Here is a 25,939-nt window from a genome sequence, read left to right as displayed (position 1 = left end):
AAAAACGGGCCACATTGTCCCGTGAATGTAAATTATAAAACTTTGCACTTTTCAGCCACTAGAAATTGAGTTTACCGTTTGTTTTTAATTCCGGTGGGTCCAAAGGGGAATTAAAAGCATGCAAATGATAAACTCAATCTCTTATAAATTTGCATTCACAGGGATAATGTGGCCTCATTTTTCGTTTTTTATATTTATGGTTTAATCTAAGAAGTGATATATAATGCTGAATGGAATCAACGTGTATGGAAATCCAAAAGCCATTGTTTCTCTGTTGGTTGCTTTTCTTTTTTAGGGCAAAAGGTAAAAACAGGATAATGCCTCTTTTCCACACTTTCTTATGCATGTTTTCGCAAAGTTATTGCTTATTAGCTGCCTATCTTTAAGAGTAAATCTTTTTCTCATGATGAAAGCCCTCACCACAATTTGTTGCTTAAATTTCATCAAGAGTTTATGCTCATATGAATTAATTAGTTCACACTTCACTCTTAGCACATACATTACTTTCATTATTTGAGCAACAAATTTTGGTGAGAAATAACTTTGAGAAAACATGCATAAGAAAGTGTTGAAAAGAGGTATTATCACGTTTTTTACCCTTTTTCCCTAAAAAAGAAAAGAAACCAACAGAGAAACAATGGCTTTTGGATTTCCATGCACGTTGATTTCACTCTCTTGTATTATATACCACCTCTTAGATTATATCATAAAAAACGAAAAATGGGCCACATTATCCCCGTGAATGCAAATTAATTTATAAGAAATTGAGTTTGTCATTTGCATGCTTTTAATTCCCCTTTGGACCCACCGGAATTAAAAGCAAATGGTAAACTCAATTTCTAGTCGCTGAAAAGTGAAAGTATTATAAATTTGCATTCACGGGGACAATGTGGCCCCATTTTTCATTTTAATTCCATTTTTTTTAGAGATATGATTTGAAATTAGGTTTATTTGAAGTTGAAGTTTTGTTTGAACATACAATTTGAATTTCTCAAGTTGTATTTTTTTTTTCATAAATATGAAAACCCCACAAGTTGTGAAAACTGTCAAAACTTCCTCAAGTCTTATATAATCTTACCAAATGAGCAAATCATAGTTCATAACAAAGTTAATACGTTAGCTACTAGAAGGCATTTCTAAAAAATACAATATCTATTGGTCGAACTTAGTTCAATAAAAAGGAAAATTGAACATGAGTCGTAGTGTAACTACTCTTTAATATAATCCTTCCACATGTACGGACAATATATTCACGTCGAGCATGCATTTTCGCTCAGATACCGAGAAGACAAACTAAGATTGTTAGTATGAGTCAATTAAGTTTTACATTTGTTTTACATTTACAAAATTTGTCTACGAACTTATGGATCTATTTTACAAAATATAAACTTATGGGTCAAGTTTTACATCTAAAAATAAAATAAAATCATGATATGAAGTTGAAATTTTGTACAAATTTCATAAACAAACGCTAATCTGAAATCAAAATATGAAATCATGCTTCCAAATCCTATGGCTAAACGCCTACTTAATTTCACTTACATTTGAGACTATGGATTATGAGTCAAGAGAGTTCTTACCGAATTTTTTTATTTTATTACATAGGGGGTAGGGGAAAAAGAAATGTGGGAGGGGATTACAACGTAGGGATTCAAACCCTCACCAATAAGGTGAAAGTTCAGGTTGCCAATCAACTGAGCTACTAGATCCCTGCCATTCTTACCAAATTCAAACATGTAAATGTAACTCTTTAATTTAATCTATACTTGTCTTTCGCATATGTATAGTGTGAATTCAGAGCGAGGATTTGATACTGGCTTCTAAAGATTTTGTATGTATCATTAGAGACAGAGGTAGAAATTAGACATTGTGGTTCGACACTGCGCTAATCCCGAAATAAAAAGTTGTATCACACATAGGATAAAATATTATCATAATTATCCCTAGTTGTAATCCGCCAGCCAAACGACCCTAACATATATATATATATATATATATATATATATATATATATATATATATATATATATATATATATTTTAAATTGTTAGTGAATTTTGACCTGTTACAATAGGTTATTTACCTTACTGTTTAGTTTACATAAGCGGACTTACTATAAATAGCTACATATTGACGGTTTTTGCAGTTACCTTAACCTCCAAAGTGAAAAAAATTATACACTGTGAATGTCCATTAAGTTAAATTCTGTTGAAAATAACATGGCAATAAGAGAGGAAATAAAAAGTACAAAGTGATCCTCTGAGGTTTTATGATAATTTAGTTGATATATGGACTGGAAACCTTATCTTGGTGTCCAGTAAAATTTTCATATTTGTGGATACCTGTTAAGTCCCTCTCACAAGCTTTTAAGATCATCAATTTTATCTTTTTAATTTTTTCCTATATACTGGAATAATTCAAGTGTTGTTGAATGGATTCTTTATCTTATTGAATAAGACTATATTGACATTTTCAGCTAAATTGACCAGGACAGGGAATCACTCGCTTTTACCAGAAAGTTCCATTGTAAAAAATCACAAGTTCAATAAAATTTCAGATATTTCCAAGACCTAGTTTATAATTTCTAATCAAAGAGGAATTAATTACATATGAAATAATATGAATACTTGGTCATAACTTCACTTGAAAATGCTAAACCGATATTTGCAAGTTGAAGTTTTTGTCCATAAAGTTCTTGTATTGAATTAGTACTTAAGCTTCAAACTAATTACTAAGTAATTAATTATTTCATGCATCATATTTGTCTGTTTTAAATTGTTTAGCCTCATTTGTTGAAGTTTGAGGCTGTAAATTAACAATCGAACACTAATCTCATACTAGAATTCTGTTTTATTAATAAGGTCTACATTTTGTCTTTTTAGAAAAATATCAACCAAATATCGTCCAAACACATACTTCTCTTGAGTCAATAATCAGTTTTTTTCAAGTTCAAATTTCTAATGTTATTTTCATAAATTATGATGGATATGCTCAGTGTGGATTCAGTTATCATTTGATGGGAAATATGAGCATTGCAACTTTCTTAGGAACCTTTTCAAAAGTTGATAGATACTCCAAGTATATATATATATATATATAATTCTTCTGATAATTGGATTCCTTATCATCTTTCTGTATGTTTTTTTTTTTTTTTTTGGATTAAAAGTTTTCCATTGTCAATTTTTCTCTTTCAAAAATCTTTGAAGCACGTCCAGTTACTTTCATCTGGTGCCTTAGCTTCTTTTGGGTGCCTAGCCCATCACTTTCTTCTTTTATGTGTCCCTTAGACTTAGAGTACACCTTTTCTCGGACAGATATGACGTCAGAATTTTATATTAGTAATTTAGTATATGAAAAATATCGTTACTGTTGAATATAAGATGGTCCCCAGTAATATATTATAGGAATCTTGTTAATTTTAGTTTAGCCGGCTAAAAAGAAATTCATCCACTTAGTACTTAGTAGTTATAGATTCACCCACGGGTTCGAGTCGTGAAAATAGCGTCTTGCAGAAATGCAGGGTAAAGATGCGTACGATAGACCCTTATGGTCCGGTCTTTCCCCGAATTCCGCGCATAACGGGAGCCTAGTGCACCAGACTGCTCTTTTAATAGTAGTAAATTGTAGCCGTTGTCGGTGTATACTCAGTATAACAAGTGTATGATAAATTTAAAGGGCAACTTACATAAATGACTACATTTTGAGGGTTAAAAATTTGGCATGGCTACACTTTAGCTAATTACATTTCGTAGCTACAGTAGACTGTATTCACGCTCTATAGTAGATTGTATGCAAAATTCGGATTGTGTTCAAAATTCGGATGAGTCAGATTTCGCTGTATCCAAGTTCAGATTTCACTTTATTCAAGTCAGATTTCGATGTATTCAAGTCAGATGTATTCAACTAAGTTGTATTCAAGTCAGATGCATTCAACTCAACTGTATTCATTTGTAGCTATTTTTACACTGTATTCACTTTATTATATTTAATAGTCGGTTGCATACACACAAAAAAATCCTTCAAAATACATCCCCAAACACTGAATTTTCCACTAAAAATTAACAAATACACTCAAATACTGAATACCTGAAATAAAATACACCCCAAAAAGAAATAAAATACACTTCAAATTCATTGTATTCATTTGTATACAAAAAGATCTCCTTCAAATACACTCAAATACTAAATATACACTACAAGAAAGTACAGAAATCACAACAAAAAAAAATTATATTTGGCAACAACTTAGTTTTATTGTTGGCAAATGATTTTTTTGTTGTCATAGTATTGATTATTGTTGCAAAAAGTACTTTTGGCAACAAAAAAAAAAAGTTGTTGCACGTTGTTGCAATAACAGCCGTTGGGAAAAGTTCATGCAATAAAATATTTTTTTTTGTTGCCAAAAGTACTTTTTGCAACAATAATCAATCTATTCCAACAAAAAAAAATTGTTGCCAAATATATTTTTTCTTGTAGTGTATAGGAAATAAAATACACCGCAAAAAGAACTAAAATACACTGTATTTTCCGATCAGATCTGAAAAATATAATGTATTTTTCGATCGCCGGAGATTAGAGAGACAGCGGTGGTTCAGATCTGCCCGACGCCTCCACCTCTTCCTCCAACCACTGCCACCAACAACCAACGAGATGGATCAAACCGCCACCATACAGATCTGACCGCCACCAACAACCTCCAACCACCGCCACCAACAACCCTCATCCACTTCCACTCATCTCATTGGGCAGGTCTGAGCCACCATCACTCCCACCATACAGATCTGACTGCCACCACACAAATCCATACAAAAATCAACAAAAATCAAATAAACTGTTAATAATCCAAAACCCTAAGGTTAGATTCGTCGACAAAGGCGACGACGACAACTATTAGACTCGCCGGAGAAGATGGAGAGGAAGAGAGAACTAAACGTTAGAGAGAGAGAGAGAGAGAGAGAGAGAGAGAGAGAGAGAGAGAGAGAGAGAGAGAGAGAGAGAGAGAGAGAGAGAGAGAGAGAGAGAGAGAGGAGGAGAGAGTATCTGACTTAAAGAGTTGAGATATACACGTGGTCAGCTTATTTTACCTTAATAAATAATAAGTGTCATTAACATACAACTATTAGCTATAGAAAGTAATTAATTCAAACTTTAGTTACTAAACATAATTAGTAGTAATAGTTTGCCACGTCATGTAGATTTCCCAGATTTAAAATCCATACTCAAACTCAAGTTTTGAAGACGAAAATATTTGCAAAAGAAATTGAAAAGCAAATCAAATTGAAAGGTAACTCTATGCATTACAAGTCTCCAAACCAAAAATACTTTTAGCTGCAAGAAATATGCCCTTTAGTGTCAATATAAGAATTATTGCAATAACATTTACCAAAATTACTTATTCATCATTGTATCTAGCTAAAAACTTTAGAAGTAATTAAAGGTGGCAAATAAACGAGTTAGGTTAAAGTTGAGCACGTCAAAACGGATCAAATCAATAAATAAGTTATGATCTAACCCTTTAGTGGAATTTACTCTCCGCTGCTCCGGCCGCTCGCTAAAAATAATTAAAATTTCTAGCCATATATACAAAAGAATATAGACTAGTTATGTATAAAATATATATTATATGTATACACACATTAATATACAAAAAATATATATGTTTCGGCTATTGTTTTAGTGGGCGGCTAATAGCATTCATGGTGGCTTACTTCCATTAAAGTTGATGGGGTTCAGTGAGAAATATCGTGAAAGAAGAGCCCAAGAGACAAGTCCTATGCAAATGATAGTTTTGCCCCTCCTGGCATAATCCACTTTTTTATTTGCAAACTCATGTTTTGCCTACTCCGGCATACTACCTTTTTCGCAAAGTTATATTTCTGCCTACACTGGCATACTTTTACTTTTTGAAACTTAGCTCTTGCCCCTTCCGGTATACTTTCACATTTTATATGCAAACTCGTGTTCTGCCTCCTCCGGCATACTCATCTCTGTTGGAAAGTTATTTTCTGCCCACTCTGGCATACTTTTACTTTTTGAAACTTAAATCTTGCCCCTTCCGGCATACTTTTCCCTTTTTCAAGCATAAGGTTTGCCCCTTCCGGCATATTTTTCAAAACTTGTTCATAAATTTTCCTTTTTGTGAACCTAACTTCTGCTTGTTTCGACATAATTTTCAATCTTTTACTACTTTCAGAATTTGTTAATTTTTTATTTTAATATTTTTTCTTCGATGATGGATGTTGTGTTTCTTAATTTGTTACTTTATGTAGGTTGTTGTGGAGGAACAATTTGTCGGTGAACAGTTTGGTGACGCCAATCGTGAAGAATCCAACGTATCTCCACCGAAAGGACATATGCCTGAAAATCTTGAGCAAATTCAAGATGACGTTGTGGTGGTTTCTGATCATCTCGAACGAGATTTATCTCCTGCCAGAGATGATAGGATAGAAGAGGGTGATACGTTGGTGTCGCTTCATCATGATGAATCGATTGTATCTCAAGCTGAAGGAAAAGCAACTGGAAATGTTGAGGTTGATTGCCTTTGGTAAATTTACATTTATACTTTGTTGTTTTTAACACTTTTTTTGCTCTTTTCTGTTTTGCTTATGCAAATGATAGTTTTGCCCCTCCTGGCATAATCAACCCTTTTATTGCAAACTCATTTTCTGTCTACTCCGACATACTACCTTTTTTCGCAAAGTTATATTTCCACCTACACTGGCATACTTTTAGTTTTTGAACTTAGCTCTTGCCCCTTCTGGCATACTTTCACATTTTATATGCAAACTCATGTTCTGCCTTCTCCGGCATACTCATCTCTTTTGGAAAGTTATTTTTTGTCCACTCCGACATACTTTTACTTTTTGAAACTTAAATCTTGCCCCTTCCGGCATACTGTTCCCTTTTTCAAGCATAAGGTTTGCCCCTTCCGGCATATTTTTCGAAACTTGTTCATAAATTTTCCTTTTTGTGAACCTAATTTCTGCTTGTTTCGACATAATTTTCAATCTTTTACCACTTGTAGAATTTGTTAATTTTTTATTTTAATATTTTTGCTTTGATGACGGATGTTGTGTTTCTTAATTTGTTACTTTATGTAGGTTGTTGTGGAGGAACAATTGGGCGGTGAATAGTTTGGTGACGCCAATTGCGAAGAATCCATTGTATCTCCACCAAAAGGAGATATGGCTCAAAATCTTGAGCAAACAACACTTGAAAATCCTGAGCATATAAGACGTGAAACACCTGAAGCTCAAGTTTCTAACGAGGGCGATGAACGCGTTGTTGTTCCTCATATTGGTGTTATGCCCGAGCCTATTAATGCGGTTGAGCCATTGAGGAGCGAACCAGCCAATGCAGACCCGGTTCAAGTCAGTACTCCAAGGGAGTCTGCTGTTGTTGATGGAAAGGGTGAGAACTCTCAAGGAATGGAGGATAATTTTCGATATGTGTCCTTTGAAGATATTGTAAATGTTGCTTCTTCAGCTGTCAAAGAGAGTACTGTTAGTCAAACCCCTCCTATTGCTGAAGAAGAACCTGTTGTCGAAGTGGCGGAAGTGCTATCTTTCTTGAAGACAAGGCGCCAGAGGAAAAGGAAATAGTGGGTGATACCCCGGCACCCGGATGGATGCTATATTCTGGACGAAACGATCTTCCTTTTGGGTCACGGAAGGACGAAAGTGACTGGGATGAACAGTACAGAAGGATGTGCCCATTCCATTACTTCAAAAGCAAACTTGCCGTGACCTTTTGGGAAAAATTTATCAATCCTCGAAATCTTCCACCAAGTAGCTTTCGACCTACTGGGTAAGTTTTTAGTTATTGTGTGCTTTCTTGCATTTTTCTTCCTTATTTTGGTTTTATGTTTTTTTCTTTTTAGTCTTTTAAGTACAATCTCTGTATTTTTGCCCCTCGTGGCATAATCCCCCCTTTTATTCCAAACTCTTGTTCTGCCTACTCCGACATACTACCTTTTTTCGCAAAGTTATATTTCTGCCTAAAACGGTATACTTTTACTTTTTGAAACTTAGCTCTTGCTCATTCCGGCATACTTTCACATTTTATTGCAAACTCATGTTCTGCCTCATTCGGCATACTCATCTCTTTTAGAAAGTTATTTTCTGCCCACTCTGGCATACTTTTACTTTTTGAAACCTAAATCTTGCCCCTTCCGGCATACTTTTCCCTTTTTCAAGCATAAGGTTCGCCTCTTCCGGCAAACCTTATTCATAAAATTTCCTTTCTATGAACCAAACTTCTGCTTGTATTTTTGTAATTTTTGTTCTCTTTTCTATAATCAGGGCAGAAGACGAGGTAATGTATCCTGGAAAGTTGAACCAACTCAGTGAAGTTTATAAGTTGGGTGATGTTGAGCCAAAATATAGGATGTTTTTTTTGGAGCTGTAGCATGATGTCTATGCGCTTAATGATAAGGTTCGTGATTGTCTTTTACTTTTTCTTTTCTTATTTTTCTATTATTTAGTGCTTCTTGCTTCTTGCTTTTTTTTTTCTTTATTGCTGAATCGCTATTTTTTTTTCCTTAACACAGCATATGGATGTGATGCTATATTATTTGAGGAAGAAAATGATGTATCATCCTCCAGCTGCCAATGATGTATCATCCTCCAGCTGCCAATGTTGTTAAGTACACAACCGTAGATATGATGTTTGATCAGCTTGTGCAATTTGACATCAATAGATACTACGAAGACCCGGTTAATTACCACTGGTTTTCTGGCAGCAGTGATGATGCATTTTTACTGAGTAATATTGTGTATGGGCAAATAGGAAAATGTGGTATATCATGGGAGAATGTCGACAGGGTATTAATTCCTATTCACCCAGGATCTGATGATCCTAAAGCAATTTCTCACTATGTACTTGCTGTTTTCATGATTGATGAGCGTAAATTGGTAGTTTATAACTCACTCAATCATAATGATGATCGTTTGGTTCGCATTGTCGAGGCCTACTGTGGTATGATCCCTAAGTTGTTGATGGTCAATGATTTTCAATTATTCAGGCCATCATACAATAATTTCAGTAATCTGACATATACCTGGGCATTTGTGTAATAAAATTTTGCCGGGGTCGGCATAGTTTCTCATTAAGTAAATAGAAGTTCTGCCCATTCCGGCATAATTTAAGTTCAGAAACTTGCCAAAACCAGCAACAAAGACAAACCCTTTGAAGTTATTGACCAGTCAAAATGCATTTATTGGGGATTGTTTGTGACGGAAAGCTGTTATTTTGTTGAAAACCAAAGTTATGCCCTTTGAATCACAACTTTATGGTGGTTATGTAATAGGAGTTTGCCGGGGTCGGCATAGTTTGTCATTTTATGAACAGAAGTTCCACCCTTTCCGGCAGAAATTAAGTTCAGAGAACTTGCCACAACCAGCAACAAAGACAAAACCTTTTAACTTTTTTCACCAGTCAGAACGCATTTTATTGGGATTAGTTGAGACCCCATAATTGTTATTTTAGTATGAATGAATTTTTATTTTTAGTCTATGTTGTTGTTGTTGTTTTTTTTTTCCAATCCAAAATTTGTATGAATGAAATTTTAGTATTAATGAATGAAATATTTTACTTAGTGTTAATTGTATTGTGCTGAATGTTTTATCCAATTTTTCAGCATTTTAAAATATTGTATAAATAACAAAGCACATAAGTATGCCCCTAACGGCATACTTATTTATTTTGTAAGCGGAAGACCTGCCGATTCCGGCATAAATGTAAAACTTGAAACATCAGACAAAAACAATATTGTTATGTCCCAAGGGATACATCTATTAAACTTACCAGGATGTAGTCTTTGAGATACCAATTTTGTTTTCCCGGCAAAAACTGTTATACCTGCCACATGAGGCATAAATTATAAAACTGGATAATTAAAGTTGATGATTTTTTTCTTTTACCTCAATGTTTTATGGTAGAGAATTGTAGATTTCATGTAGGGACATTTATCTGTTGCTATTATATAGTCTTTTATTATCAGCAACAAGAAGATAACAACTTAATAAAAGAAATTAATAAAAGAAAGAATGGACAGAAGAATAAATGAGTGATAAGATGCTTGAAGTCTCAGTCTTAGTAATACCAAAGTGTTGCCATTTCTTTCAAGCAAAGTGTGCATTATGCGTCAAGAATCATAAGATAAATTCATATAAACCATGTATAAGAGTGTGATGTTAAGATGACAATTTCCTCTTCCTGTATCTTCTTGAATATGGATTGAGAGCTGGACTGTGGTTACAGGTTGCCCTAGTGTGTCCAAAGAACTTGCATTTACCACATCTGTATGTGTACTTTGTCGATTCTCTTCTTGGGCGATATGTTTTTGTTTGTTTTCTTCCAGGTCTTATTTTAACATCAGGCGGCGTTATTTTAATATCCATAATGTTTTGTGGAATAATCCACGAGTCTTGATTTCCAACTGATAATATTTCACCTTTGTATGTCTCTTGGCAGGCTTGTTTCATGAACCAGTCCGCACAGTATGTAGATTTTGTCAAAATTCTTTTGTCTATAACTGCCATGGCATGTATGCACGGTAACTCCTCAGTTTGGAACTCCAAGCACTCACAAGTCATATTCTTCAGGTCTACATTGTATTGATATCCTTCATCTTTCACAACAAATTTGACGGGAGTTATGTTTTCTACCTGTGGAAATTGACAATATAAATGAGTGATATTTTTTGTGGTAATTTTCAGATTATATGAGAGTTATGCTCTTTCCGGCATACTTCCTGTACAGTGAAAATAAGAGTCTGCCCCTTCCGGCAGAACTAAGTATAAATTAGGGTGATAGTTATTCCTTTGTCCAACATAAATTTTGTGTTTGGTTAATTTTAAACTATACATTGCTCATAAAACTAAGATTGAAGTGTGTGTTGGTAAAATTTACTTACTTTCATTGTGAGCATAAAAACAGTGTCATAGTTATGCCCTTACCGGCATAATTCCATGCTAGTTAAAATAAGAGTCTGCCCCTTCCGGCAGAACGAAGTATAAAAATAAGGTCATAGTTCTTCCTTTATCCAGCATAACTTTTGTATTTGGTTAAAATTAAACTATTCATTGCTCACCAAACTAATATTGAAGTGTGTGTTGGTAAAATGTACTTACTTTCATTGTGAAGCCTCTACTTATCTTTTCAAGCAGAATCTTTTCAGCCTAACATGTCAGGTCATGGGACGGTCCTGTTGCGTCCAATTTTCTCTGGTAAAACCAATTTTGCAGCTTGTTCTGGATGTAATCCATACATGCCATTATTGGCAACTTCCTTGCTTTCCTCAATACAGAATTCATTGTCTCGACATTGTTTGTTATGAGCATGTTGTAACGCCTGTTGGTGTGGAATGAACGTGCCCATCTTTCCGGTGGTTCTTCTTCTATGTATTCTGCAGCTTTTGGGTCGATTTGTTGTATCTGTGACATATAGGTACGAAACTCTTCCTGTTTGTAGGTAGTTACTGCATTGTAGAACAGTGATAGGATCGCTTCGGATGGAAAATATTTCTGCAAGTTCTTCTCCATGTGGTAGATACATATTCCATGCTGGGTATCTGGATACAGTTCTTTGATTACAGTTGCAATTGATGCGTGGCGATCGGAAAGAATTGATAGGTCTTTGCGCGTGTCAAACACCTTTTTCACGTGTCTGAAGAACCACTTGTAGGATTCATTATTCTCAGAATCTGCAATACCAAAAGCGAGAGGAAATATGTTGTTGTTTCCATCTTTTGCTACTGCTATCATGATCACACCGTGGTATTTTGATTTCAAGAAGGTTGCATCCACCATCATTACTGGTCTGTAGTGTTTCCAACCCTCAATTGATGCTCCATACGCGAAAAAACATACTTAAACTTATTGTCAGCGGTCCATTTGATGTTAGCAACTGTTCCAGGATTTCTTAATTTCATCATGTGAAGATATTGCGGTAGAAGTGTGTAGTTATTTTCTGGGCTTCCTCTTATGACATTATAAGCATGTTGGAGGGAACGTCATGCTTTGTGGTAACCAATGTGCAAGCCATATCTGCTTCTCATTTCTTCAATGACAAATTTGGGTGTTATCTCTTGTAGTGTATGGCGTACTAGGTCTGTAATGTATTCCGCTATGACTTTTGAAGTTGCATTTCTCATGTCAGAGGTGATGAAATTTATTAAACAACTATGTCTCTTTTCAAAGTTAACTACTTTGAAAAGTTCTGATCCTCTGAACCTTGAACTGTGGAAACGCCAAATGCAGGTTGGGTCCACACATCTGATGTAATACCATTGCGTGCATGACTTTTCTACCTTGTACTGTTGATGACGAGTAATTGCAATGTTATTCATGCACTTTTTCACGGTATCTTTGTCTTTGAATAAAATGCCAAGTTCTATTTGATCAATCGATGCACTAGGTGTCAAAATTTGTGTATCATTTTGTATCCTCTTCCTCTTTAGTGTCTTTGTTTTGTTGCATGATTGTGTTTGTGTCTCTTTAACTGTCATCTCGGAGTAAGTGATACAACATTCATTGAAGTTGGATGCTGAGAAAGGTCATTGTTTACAACTTGCTCAATGTTTGGCGGTTGCCATTGTAGCTGCTGAGGTGTCTGGTTAGGAGTTACTATCTCGCTCTGCTCATGTGGAATCCCAAGGTTATGTCCAATAGGGCTGTGTTGTTCGTCATCCAATCCAACTTCAGACATGTCTTCTTCATAAGCAATGCAAAGTTGTCTGTCAATTTCCTCTATGGTTTGTCCTTCTGTCATTAGGATAGATTCATTATGATGTTCTTGTAATGGGTTGTTCTCTGCATCAGCTGAATTGAACTCTAATATGAAACGGGAATTTCTGAAGTTGTCATTGTTGTTGAGCAGGTACAAGCAAGTGTGAAGATCAATGTCGTTTGTTACACGCATCCCTTTGGATGTTTTCTCACTGGTGTCAAACCATATTTTGGCCTCTTTTTGCTGAGTATCTTGTGTATTCCCCGCAAATATCTGTTGAGTGAATTGTTGAAAATTTACACCATCATTGACAAGTATTAGCTTGGTTTCATGATTAACATAATTGTAGGCGGCGTCCCATTTGCCGTTGAAGGCTACGTAGATGCATCTTGGTGTCATTTTTTTGTTAAACTTCCTGCATAAAGAGAGATTCACTTGAGAAAAAAAACAAAATGAAATGTATTTAAGTTGTTAGTTTTGAAAATTTAAGTTCTGCCCTTCCCAGCAGGCTTTGTATGTAAAGTCATGAAGTATGCCTGAAACGGCATACTCTACCATTTTGTAAATAGAAGTTCTGCCGCTACCAGCATTCTTCAAAAACGGAGTAACTGTTTCTGCAACAGTTATTCTAATGAAATTGCAGCAGTTATTTTCATAAAACTGAAAAAACTCCTCTGTCTTTATCCAATTTAAATAAAATCCATGCAACATTTATTCCAATTTAAAATGGACTAATTTATACTTCTATATAAACCAACACAACTTTTGGAAGAAGGAAAAAAAAAACACTTTACTTCTGAAAACCAGATATAATCACATACAAAATGAACCAAAATCAACATATTGTACATGTTAATGGTGGCCATGGGCAAGCACATGAACATGCCCATCTTCATAACCAAATCTATCCTAATATTGCAAATTTGCAAATTACTCATGAAATTGCTGATATCAAAAGAGACATAGATTTTCTGAGGGCTCTTTACGGTGCTCTAAGTAGAGAAAATGATGATCTGCGAAGAGAATTACGATTTGTAAGGCAGAGGTTATTCCAGCACACTGGCCAAGTTGACGATGGGGCAATTTGGAATGGGTACACATGAAATTAGAACTGATGATGGTAGTTTGGTACTTATGAAGTTAGGATTTTATGTTTTGTGGACATATATATATATATATATATAAAAATGTATGTTAATGAAGTGTAAGTTTCTTTAGGTTTGTAGAATTTTATTTTAACGGCTTCTAAACAAAAGTATTGCCTTCTACGGCATACTTGTTCAGAAGTTTGTTCAGAACTTTTGCCTGTAACGGCATACTCTACTACTTTGTAAATTGTACTTTTGCCTCCTCCGGCATAAGTACTTTTTGTTTTGCTTAACTTAATGCAGTAACTGTTTTTGGTTAAAAAAAGTGAAAACCTTCTCTACCTTCATCCAATTTAAATCAAATGCCTGCAATAGTTATTGCAATTAGAGGATTGACGCAACTGGACTAATTTATACTTCTGTATAAACCAGAACTTTTGCCTTCTCCGGCATACTTGTTATGAAATTGGTTCATAACATTGTCGTTAACGGCATACTCTACTCTTTTGTAAATTGAACATTTGCCTCCTCCGGCATAAGCACTTTTTGTTTTGTTGATGATAATGTAGTAACTGTTTTTGGTTAAAAAAAAAATGAAAACCTCCTCTACCTTCATTCAATTTAAATCAAATGCCTGCAACAGTTATTCCAATTAGAGGATTGACGCAACTGGACTAATTTATACTTCTATATAAACCAAAACTTTTGCCTTCTCCGGCATACTTGTTATGAAATTGGTTCAGAACATTGTCGTTAACGGAATACTCTACTCTTTTGTAAATTGAACTTTTGCCTCCTCCGGCAAAAGCACTTTTTGTTTTGGTGATGATAATGCAGTAACTGTTTTTGTTAAAAAAAAATGAAAACCTCCTCTACCTTCATCCAATTTAAATCAAATTCCTGCAACAGTTATTCCAATTAGAGGATTGACGCAACTGTACTAATTTATACTTCTATATAAACCAGAACTTTTGCCTTCTCCGGCATACTTGTTATGAAACTGTTTCAGAACATTGCCGTTAACGGCATACTCTACTCTTTTGTAAATTGAACTTTTGCCTCCTCCGGCAAACTTGTTCTAAATTTGCACATAGTTTGCCTTAATTCAAATTTAAATCGATAAGCATTGCCTGATTTAAATTGAATTTACTATAATTACAATTTCAAGTAAATAAGCATTGTATACTAATTTAATTAAGGTATAAAGTAATTAAAATCAGAACAAAGCATTAAATCCAATCAATTCTATTTTGCTGATTAATTTTATCATGCGCAATGTTCAATATGAGCTGTATGTCATCTGTTTCTTAATAATCAGGTCGTAGAAGATGATCTTTTTCAAATATTAACAATCTAAACTCAATAAAATCGTTAAATTGAGTTGAATTAAGATTTGTACTGTTGACACCCAATTTTGTCCCTCCTTTATTTAATCTTATTTACTCGGGCTTCTAAATTTATTGACGAGCTAAATACTTTATTTTCATTTTTTATTGCTACTACTATTAATATCGCTACTTTTATTTTCAACATTACGAGTATTACTTTATCACAAATTTTAAGTGTTCGTCATCGTTTCATATTCGGGTTTGGACTCGTTAAATTAATTACAAGACAACACTTTGTAAAATCCTTATTTTTCTACATATTAATTATTAATTGTCTTTACATAGTATATGTTATACTAGTTATTAAATTAGAAGCCCAAAAAATAATTAATATAGAGGAGGAATTTCAGCCAAATTGATGGCCCAACAGACCAGCCCACTTGATTAAAACTAAATCAGTCCATATTTTATCCCTACCCGGTCCAGTCCATTTCTTCCACCTTACCCGACCCGGCCCACTACATCAATTAAAACCCTAAACTCTTTCATCACCAAAACCTAACCCCTTCAGCCGCCTCCCTCACCTCTCTCTCTCTACCCTCTCTCTTCCGCTCCTCTCCCTCTTTTCCTCTCTCCTACGCTCTCTCCCACTCACCCTTGTCCCCCACACGCCTCTGTCTCCTTACGTTCCTCTCCACTTCCCCTGTTCCCCGCTCCCGTCCCTCTCATACGCTCCTCTCTTTGCCTCAATTACAAATGAAACCCTATAAATATAATCTTGGGGGAATCGTTTTTGGGAGGAGGATTATTCAGTTTTGGAGGGGACTCAACATTGTTTTGGAAAAGGGGGATTTTCAGTATTTTGAGGGATTATTCAGTGTTTAGGGGGACAACAATGCCCCAGCGTTTTTTCAAGGGAGATTACTCAGTGCTTTGGAGACAACCACTATCTTCCCAAAATTGATTTTACCTTTCCGGTGAACTTTAGCCGCGGGGGACAATTACTCTATTTTCATTTTTTGTTTTAACTTTAGTTACTTTAATCGGGTTCGTTCGAGTTCGAGCGTAGATTCGAGACTCCGACGCCTCGTTCACTGCACACGCGAAAGGTCAGTAAACATTTTTGCTTTATGTAACTATCGACGAATTAAATATGTCCTGTTATCTTATGTGTTTTATATGTTTATGTACTTATTAGTTAGCTGATGGATTAGTCTAATAGTCGTTGGTAATAGATGTGGTGTTGGTTTCTGTTTGGATTAGGCTTGTGAAGTTCTCATATAGGTTTAGGTTATAAATTAGTTGGTTAATTTGGCCTTGCTGTGGACCAGCATACAAGTTAGTTTTGTTCCAGTTTATTCACCTGTGTTAGTATGCAATGGTTGGGTTTAAGTTGGCAAAATCAGATTTAGACTAACGACAATTATTTTGCAATAGGTTAGTATGTGTCAGTTGGTTGTGTATGTGAGTGTAAAATCCAAATGCCCTCATGTGGCTTATTTGTGACAAGTTTAATTCATAATGGTCACTCGTTTTATCCGAATCAGTAATCTTGGTCTGTGACTTGTGGTGTGTTTGGTTGCCTGAATTTAGTTATATAGGGAAGTGGCAATGTTTGTATGGGTGTGTTTTCCCTTATTCCCTGATGCCTAGCTCAAATTTCTTTCCCTTTCATCTTTGGTTTCAGTTCTGTTCCATGAGAAATGTGGTAAACAGGTCAGTTTTGGGTTTAGTTTTAGTGTCATATATTAGAGTTTGGGTCGAGACATTCAATCCTGTTTGGTTCATGAAAAATAGGGCCTAAACTGCATTCATTAGGATTAGAATGACATTGGCCTGGTACTTTAAGTAAAAAAAGACTACTTGTGTATTCATCCGAATGACACATGCTCAAACTATGAAGCCTCTGCAATTAATATGCTGTTAGTATCAATATTACAGATTTTAGAACATGTTAATAAGGTTGAACAGCACTTTAGATCCAGCTTCAGTACCTTCAAATACATGCTAGGGCTATGCTTAATTCTGAAAAATATATTTGAGGTTCCCTATTAATAAAACACGCTAACTGTACGCTATATGATCACTCCCTGTTGAGTTAAATCTGTTTAAGTTTACTTATAAGCATTGTATGAATCATATGAGTATACGCCTTTAGAGGACATTCGTTCGAACCTGTAAGAATGGTGAAGCTGCTGCATCTAGTTAACATGTCGAAATGGGAATGCCAAATATGCATGTTCACTTGATTACCTATTTTTGAAGCATTTCAAGATACCTAGGTATTCTCTCTGGTTATGCATGTAATTGTGTTTTGTATTTGCTTTGGCATATTTGTTTTAGCTTGGGATATATGAGATGCCCATGAGTTTTCTTCCCTCTTTCTGCACATTTTGAATTTGCTCGTGTGGGCTTGTCCCTTCCGTACTCTCTTGTTGATCAATAAGCATGTTTATGTGTTTATGTGTTTAGATCCACATATAGGTTTTAACTCTAAAATGCCTGACCTTATACCTGTTGAATCCTTTTGCTAAGTTCAGTGGAAATTGTTATTCTTGTGTCAATTAATCATATGCTAAGTCAGTCCCTTTATGTCATTTGCATATTTCCTAGTTCTTTCCAAAATTTCTATGTGGTCTGAATCTTGTCTATGGGATATTTGCTGGTGTGTTACTGGGATTAAAGAATTTCACTTGATTTTGTTAGTTACAGGTCTGCAACTGCACCATCCCTTCCCCTTTCCTTTTTGGCTGTGCTAAAAAAATGACATATTTACCATGAAGGATTTGTTTGGTTGATATGGTGTTTGAATACCTGCTTCTATCATTGACTCACATAATTTATTATACTTAAATACCTTGTCACTGATTTCAGTCCAGTAACTAAGATAAATAAGAAGGATAGGTCATGCCTTATGTTATTTAAATCTGCTGATTTTCCATTTCTTGGGCTTGGCCTATTTCACATCCAAAATTACATTTGATTCGGTCCTCTCTGTCCAAACAAAGGTCTTACTTATTTAAGTTTCACTGTTGCTGTGATTCAGTTCTGTTGAAAACTCAGCTTTAGCAATTTTAAACCCATACAAGTGACCTGTTGAGTCTAGTGATAATGTTGAAGTTTCTTTATCAACGAAACGTTCTAGCTATGTACTATTTGATCATTTCTTAATGAGTTGGATCTGTTTGTACTCACCTGAGGGCATTGCATAAATTGGATGAACATACGCTCTTGTGAAATACATGTTTGGATCTGTACGAAAGAAAGGATCACTGCAGCTTACTAGTATGCCTAAATGTCACAATCCTGTCTTATTCGATCGAATGTTGGCTGTTTTGTGCCTAAATTGTTCATGGCTATTGGTTAGAATACTATCTGTTTGGCACCTTCATTTTACTCAACTGCTACAAATGACCCAACATGAATGAGGAAGCATGTAGAAAGATTATCATCTCCCTCATACCTTATTTGTCTCACAGAATATAGTAGCGAAAATGAAGACCTGTAAGGCATCTCATGTTTTCTGCCTGTCCATCTTTTTCGTTCCTACATTGCAAGTATACCATGGTTGATTATGTGTATATATGACCAGTATATTACACATGTTTATCGATTGCATACTAATCCTTATCTTTCTTTTTATGCACGACATCTCGCATACGAGTCCAAGCGACTCGTCATCTTCTCCCGCATTTTGGCGTTGGGCCAAAAGCCCAACACAACTCCTCTCGAGTCACCCCCATACAGTAGCAGCCAATCCGGAGCCAAACAGGGAAATAAAAATCTGGGCCGAAGCCCAACAGGCGTGACAACAGCAGCAACACATATAAAAAACTGTTACTGGGCTGAAGCCCAGCTGCAAACAGATCACAGCAATCCAAATGGTCCAAGCCCATTTACATTATATCTACCCCTCTATTTTTTATTTCTGTGTGCATTTAACTTGTATTGTATGACTAACATTTGTGCTTATTAATTAAGATAAACTTTAGTAACATTAAGGGTTTTAGTTTAGTAATGGGTAGTTAATTCCACAAATTACATTCACTTCTATTTTTAAAACTATTTATAGTATCTATAACATTTATTTGAGTAATGGATTTTCAAAATAGCATGACTACATCTTTTGGCTAAGGGAATCATAATTTATGGTTACTATCTTAGAAGTTTAAAACGTTACAAATCTTACACTAACGTTAGCTTATTCTAAGAAATAAAAAGCAAATTAGTTTCAACAGATAACTTTTTCACTTTAGTTCCTTTCCAACACTTGAAATACATATCTGTTTAAAACAACCTTCACACAATATACGTTGAATTAATAGTCTTTCTATAAAACTTTATTAAATAACTCTTTTAAATTTGTTAGGCATTTTCTCCAAAAACATATAAACATTACACATCCTGTTTCTTTTAGTTCATTTGTAACTAAACTCTTTTATGCAACTATTACTTTTCTACAAGTTTTATTTTAAATAACATTCTATTTCTGTCTATAACTTTAGCAAAACTTACAAGATATTTTCTTAAATATTTAAATATTACATCTACATATTTAGCTTTAATTAATTAACCAAAGTCCGATCGGTTAACCATTGTTAATGGGTCTTAAAGGGTGCCTAATACCTTCCCTTTAGACTAATTGAACCCTTACCTAGAATCTTAAGTTTCGCAGACCTTAAACAGAGTTAACTTTAAACATAACTTTAATAAACTTTAGGTGTCCTAATTCACCATAAATAATTAGGTGGCGACTCCTTAAAATAAACAAAAAATAGAAATCACCAATATGTTGTACTCTACTTTAACCCGGTTAAAATGGGGTATAACATGTACCTTTTACTGATGTTGTAGCAGCAAAATCAATTGAGAAATCTAGCTTGAAATAACGATTTGAATAATGTGAAAAATTGGGAACGAAGTTGGGTTGGGTTAACGATATGAAAGAAGGGAAGGATTTGAGAATAGCGATTTTTGTGTTTTATATGTAACGGTTAGGGGTAGTAATGTCTTTTTACTATATTGCTTTTGCTCGGAAGGGCAATAATTAAAGACCACCATTTTGAGGGGCAAAATCTAAAGACCAACCCAAAAGAGGGGCATTCGCGCCAATTGCCCATTAAAAGCCCTTCTTTCGGCTGGAATTGCCATGCCTAAACAATGCAATTGGCATGACTAAACATCCCCAAAATATGGGTTTAAAGTGCAGCCATTAAAAGCCCCTCTTTGGGCTTGAATTGTCATTCCTAAACAAGACAAATGTCGTGACAACATGCCCAAAATATAGGTTTAAAGTGCAGCCATTAGAAAGCCCCTCTTTGGGCTTGAATTGTTGCCACATGGACGTGAGTGATAGTTCATTTATGGAAAGAATTTCAGCCCTTTTGTGGGTTTGAATTTTGGGCAAACTACATAAATGACAAATATTTGGGCTTTAATCAAGCCACATAGCAAATATTTCAATATTTACATTTTGTAGCAACAACCCAGCTATCAGCGGTTGTATACGTTTTTTTTCATTGTATTCATTTTTTATTTTTGCTGTATTCATGAATACAACAAATATTTTTTTTCCTGTTTTTCACTGTATTCATGAAAATGACTATTTGTATTCATAAGTTGGCTTGCTGTATTCATAAATACAGCAAGTAAAAAATGAATACATAAAACATATGTACACCAAAAATTAACAACACAGCATATTTTTCGATATGTATACAACAAATACAGGCGTATACAACATAGATACACCAAAAATATTAACAAAAACAGGCGAAAAACACTGTATACAACATATGTACACAAAAAAAAATTAATACACTCAAAATATTGAATACAAAACATAAATTTTATTGTATTCATTTGTATACAGGCGTTAATTCACTCTATTCATTTGTATATAAAAAGATCTTTTTTGAAAAACACGAAAAATATTATATACCGTGTATGTATACATAGATCTGAAAAATACTTCTGAAAAATATGTATACAGTGTATGTATACACTGTACTGTATGTGTACACAGATTTGGAAAAAAACCTACGATCAAAAATTCCGATCAGATCTGTGTACACCTTCTTCTCCTTCACCTTCTTTTCTCCGTCCTCATCACCATCACCTTTAGATATGAAAAATTCCGATCAGAGACGGGAGAACAACGACGCAACAGAGGCAGTGGTTGGCAGCGTGTGGTTGTTGTGCCGTCTTCGACGTCAATCTATTTCGCCGGAGCTCCGTTTGCTTTCCTTTCTGGCTATACAGCCATGCCAGCATCAATATTCTGCTTAGCTCTGTTCAAATAGAGAAAATCGATTTCGCCGGAGCTCCGGCAGTGGTGGCCGGCGGCGGAACAGTGGGGAAGATGGGAGAGAGAGATGAGAGGGTTGGGTTGGAAGTGAATAGTGTGATGGGTATTCTACTTTGTGTGTGTGTGTGTGTGTATGTGTGTGTGTATATATATATAGTTACTAAATGTCATTAATATACAAATGTTTGCTATGACAAGTAATTACGTTAAACTATAGCTACTAAATGTCAATATCCACTATATGTTTGTTATGTCATGTAGTTATCCGTTGAATTTTAGCACTTTGTCATGGTCTTTAATTTTTCCTTCAAAATCGAACTTATGCCTAGTGGGGCATAAGTTCTTTAAGAAGTTGGCATAACTTATTGTAACACCCCGCATCTTGGAACTGAGTTTAAGCTCATATTATTAGAGTTATAGTGGAAACATTGAAAGTTTGAACGTTTTGCGAAAATGGTTGATAGGCCTATTTCGGGCAGCGGTAACTCCTTGATCGGTTTGGAATTTGGGAAGGTACTATCAATGAAATTGTAGTATGTAGAAATACCTTTCTAACGATATAAGACCAAGCCAATCAGAGATCGGAGCAAGGAGATATGATCGTCTCAATATGGCTAATAGTAAGGCACTTGAAATCCTATAGAATCGGCTAAGTTTTCGATACGTGTGTCTTCCAGTAAATTTTCGTGAACATCCGTTGGGAATTTGAGAAACCTTCCTTGATGAAAGTTGTATCCCTTTGAAATATGTTTCCAACGGTATATTATGGGGGTCAAACGGACATCTGTACAAAGAGTTATGCCCATTTTACTGAAGCCTGTTCGCTGGAAATTCTGCTAGCGTAACGGTGACGTTACGGGCCGTACTTCGTGTTACGGGCCGTAACAGTGGACCGTAACACACCAAAAATTTCCAGAACCTCACTGTAAATTTTCACCAAGGTACGGTACCAAGTTACGGTCCGTACTTCGTGTTACGGGACCGTAACAGTGACCGTATCTTGGTCCGTATGTATGTTTCGGGTCACCTGACTTCGGGAGGCCATAACCCTATCATAAATTGGTAATTTGGGAAAACTCAAAGAATTAAAGTTGTATATAATTGAAATACCTTTCCAAACATAGGTCGTGGGCTCACAGGTGACATCGGTATAGGGAGATGTGGACGTTTTAAGACAGAAAGGTCCCAACCCGATTTCAAGTTGGATCAAACCCATTTCCCCTTGGTATTTAAGGGAAATGTTAGCCCTAGCAGCCCCATTTCCTCCATATTTTCATATTTTAGAGAGATAAAGTGAGAGAGAGGAGAATTAGAGAGCGAAAGTAGAGAATCAACCAAGTTGAAGGCCCCGAATCCCGAGGCTCGTGAAGGATAAAGCGTAGTACAAGTTGTTGTCGTCATTCTAAGATAAAAATCGAACTTGGGGATGTTGATTTCGTGGTGACTACTCATAAAAGGTAATGTTTCTATCCCTAATCATTTATAGTTGTGAATTGATGAATTCTTGGGAGAATAATAATTGGGTTTGATGAAGAGAATTATATAAACTATGCTAGAGTTGTTGGATTGTTGACTTGGGATTGTTGTATTCACATGGGTGATGAAGAATGATGTTAATTACATCTAATTGTGATTGTAGAATTAGCTAGAAGTAATAGAATGGGGATTTGGTGAAGAAAACACCATTAATGAGGGTTGTGGAGCTTCATGCCCACCAAGTGTTTGATAAAATGCTTAGATGAACAAAGCATGGATATTGTTGCTAATATAGAATCCCTATGACCTGTATTGCTATAGATTAAAGTTGAAGGGATTGGAGGACAATGTGATACGCCCAAACGCAGGAAGTTAAGGTATGTAGAACTTCCATCCACATGTGGGAATCTCTACGTTCTTCCCCATGATCCGTTTCGTAAAATCCATGAAGTTCAAACCCTAGGGCATTAAACCCAACATATTGGTAGCCCGTAATTATGTATGTATGTACATGAATTTTGTATCTATGTTCGTTATTGTATTCCTACTCTTCCATTACGGATATTAGGAATCCTAGCTTAATCCATGAATCATGAATTCTTCCTCATGTGTTCTCATTATGTTCATATGAAACTTATGATTTTATTTTGCAAGTTACAACCATGTTTTCAAGTCAATTACACATATATGATTATGAACTATTGTTATTACTCATGAATCAAGAATATGTTTACAAGCTATTTCATGAAACCATGTTTACAAGTTATATCGTGAAATCATTATTACAAGACAAGTACAAGTTAATTCACGAAAATCATGGGCTTCTTAGCCAACTATATTATGTTAATGTTTTTGGGAGTTGCACGAATTACCGAGAAGGCTCAGATAGCCTGAAACTATGTAGCCACCATAGGACAAGGATCGCTCCGCCTAGTTAGGACGATACCTTAATTTTACACTGAATGGATCCATCAGGTACGTTACCACCTTATACCCTGGCAAGGTATAGGGGCTCTGCTGGTCCGGCGAGGTACCAGACTCCACGTATCCACGTGGTGATATCATGTGTCGGTTTATAAAATGTTCTCCCTACTTATCATGTTTTTACTTATGTTATATATATACGTATGTACACATGCTCATGTTCATGTCCAGATTTTCAGTTTCAGTTCTTATCATGTTATTCCATGTTCCATGTTGTTTCTTTCGGTTACTTTACATACCAGTACATTCAATGTGCTGACGTCCCCTTTTATTGCCCGGGGGCCTGCATTTCACGATGCAGGTACGGATTTACAGGACGACGCTTCTGCTCATTAGGATTTGCACGTACCAGCTTATTGGTGAGCCTCATCTCATTCGGGGTGTAGACATTGTATTTCTTTATTTATTTTTTGCATCTAAAGGTATGCTAGGGGCCTTGTCCCAGTAAGTATGTTTTCCAATCAGACTCATGATAGAGGTTTCATAGACTAGACAAGTCAGTTATGTCATGTCAGACATTTGGAGTCGTATAGCCATTTTGGCTCACTCATGTTTAAACGAGTATTTTATTAAGTATTATGACTTACCATGTTTTATAAAGGCTCATCATGCATTCACGTTATATTCCGCTTATGTTATGTATCATAATGATTCAGCAAGCCATGTGGTTCGCTCGGTCACATACAGTCAGGCACCGAGTGTCGTGTTACGTCCAGGCCATGGTTCGAGGCGTGACACTTATAAATATTATGATGCCTAACTTATGCCTTTTTAGACATAAATTTGATTTTGCAGTACAAAAACTAAAGACCAGCCCATTTGAAAGGCAAAAATTAAAGACCAACACAAAATAGGGCAAAAGTACAAATGACAAAGTGCTCTAATTCAAGCACACAAAAGGGATGAAATTCTTCCCATAAATGAACGGTCACTCACATCCATGTGGTAGCAATTCAAGCTCAAAAGGTGGATTTTTAATGGCTGCACTTTAAACTCATATTCTGGGCATGTTTAGTCACGCAAATTGCCTTGTTTAGGCATGGCAATCTAAGCCCAAAGAGGGGCTTTTAGTGGCTACAGTTTAAAGCCATATTTTGGGCATGTTTAGTCCCCCAATTGCCTTGTTTAGGCATGGCAATCTAAGCCCAAAGAGGGGCTTTTAATGGCTACAGTTTAAAGCCATATTTTGGGCATGTTTAGTCCCCCAATTGCCTTGTTTAGGCATGGCAATCTAAGCCCAAAGAGGGGCTTTTAATGGCTGCATTTTAAACTCATATTTTGGGCATGTTTAGTCCCGCCAATTGCCTTATTTAGGCATGGCAATCTAAGCCCAAAGAGGGGCTTTTAATGGCACAATTTAAACCCATATTTTGGGCATGTTTAGTCCCGCCAATTGCCGTGTTTAGGCACCAATCTAAGCCCAACGAGGGGCTTTTAATGGCTACAATTTAAACCCATATTTTGGACATGTTCAGTCCCGCCGATTGCCTTGTTTAGGCATGGCAATCTAAGCCCAGAGAGAGGCTTTTAATGGATACAATTTAAACCCATATTTTGGGCATGTTCAGTCTCGCCGATTGCCTTGTTTAGGCCTGGCAATCTAAGCCCAGAGAGGGGCTTTTAATGGCTACACTTTAAACCCATATTTTGGGCATGTGCCGATTGCCTTGTTTAGGCATGGCAATCTAAGCCTAAAGAGGGGCTTTTAATGGCTACACTTTAAACCCATATTTTGGGCATGTGCCGATTGCCTTGTTTAGGCATGGCAATCTAAGCCTAAAGAGGGGACAAGGCAATCGGCGGGACTGAACATGCCCAAAATATTGGTTTAAATTGTAGCCATTAAAAGCCCCTCGTTGGGCTTAGATTGCCATGCCTAAACACGGCAATTGGCGGGACTAAACATGCCCAAAATATGGGTTTAAATTGTAGCCATTAAAAGCCCCTCTCTGGGCTTAGATTGCCATGCCTAATGGCAATCTAAGCCCAAAGAGGGGCTTTTAATGGCTACACCGCTGCACTTTAAA

General features: G+C 35.8%; 1 protein-coding gene across 1 annotated transcript; it reads right to left on the bottom strand.

The window, feature by feature from the left end:
• Positions 1-9,697: 9,697 nt before the first annotated feature.
• Positions 9,698-11,810, bottom strand: LOC132601881 (uncharacterized). The gene is made up of 4 exons (XM_060314935.1): positions 11,274-11,810; positions 10,454-10,667; positions 9,805-9,858; positions 9,698-9,717 (listed from the first exon to the last, which is right to left on the bottom strand). The coding sequence occupies exons 1-4, from the start codon at positions 11,808-11,810 to the stop codon at positions 9,698-9,700; spliced, it is 825 nt and encodes a 274-aa protein (XP_060170918.1).
• Positions 11,811-25,939: the final 14,129 nt, after the last annotated feature.

The sequence above is a fragment of the Lycium barbarum genome, chromosome 7 (genome assembly GCF_019175385.1).
Source record: "Lycium barbarum isolate Lr01 chromosome 7, ASM1917538v2, whole genome shotgun sequence".
Lineage (NCBI taxonomy): Eukaryota > Viridiplantae > Streptophyta > Magnoliopsida > Solanales > Solanaceae > Lycium > Lycium barbarum.
This window is presented reverse-complemented; position numbering and strand designations above follow the sequence as displayed.

Excerpts from the sequence above, each read along its gene's own strand:
- LOC132601881 (XM_060314935.1), bottom strand. The coding sequence starts at position 11,810 with ATGGTGGATGCAACCTTCTTGAAATCAAAATACCACGGTGTGATCATG. Across the intron at positions 10,668-11,273 it reads CAAGGAAGTTGCCAATAATG|GTAGAAAACATAACTCCCGT; the intron begins GCATGTATGGAT and ends CAATTTCCACAG. Across the intron at positions 9,718-9,804 it reads ATCTCAAAGACTACATCCTG|GTCTTCCGCTTACAAAATAA; the intron begins GTAAGTTTAATA and ends CGGAATCGGCAG.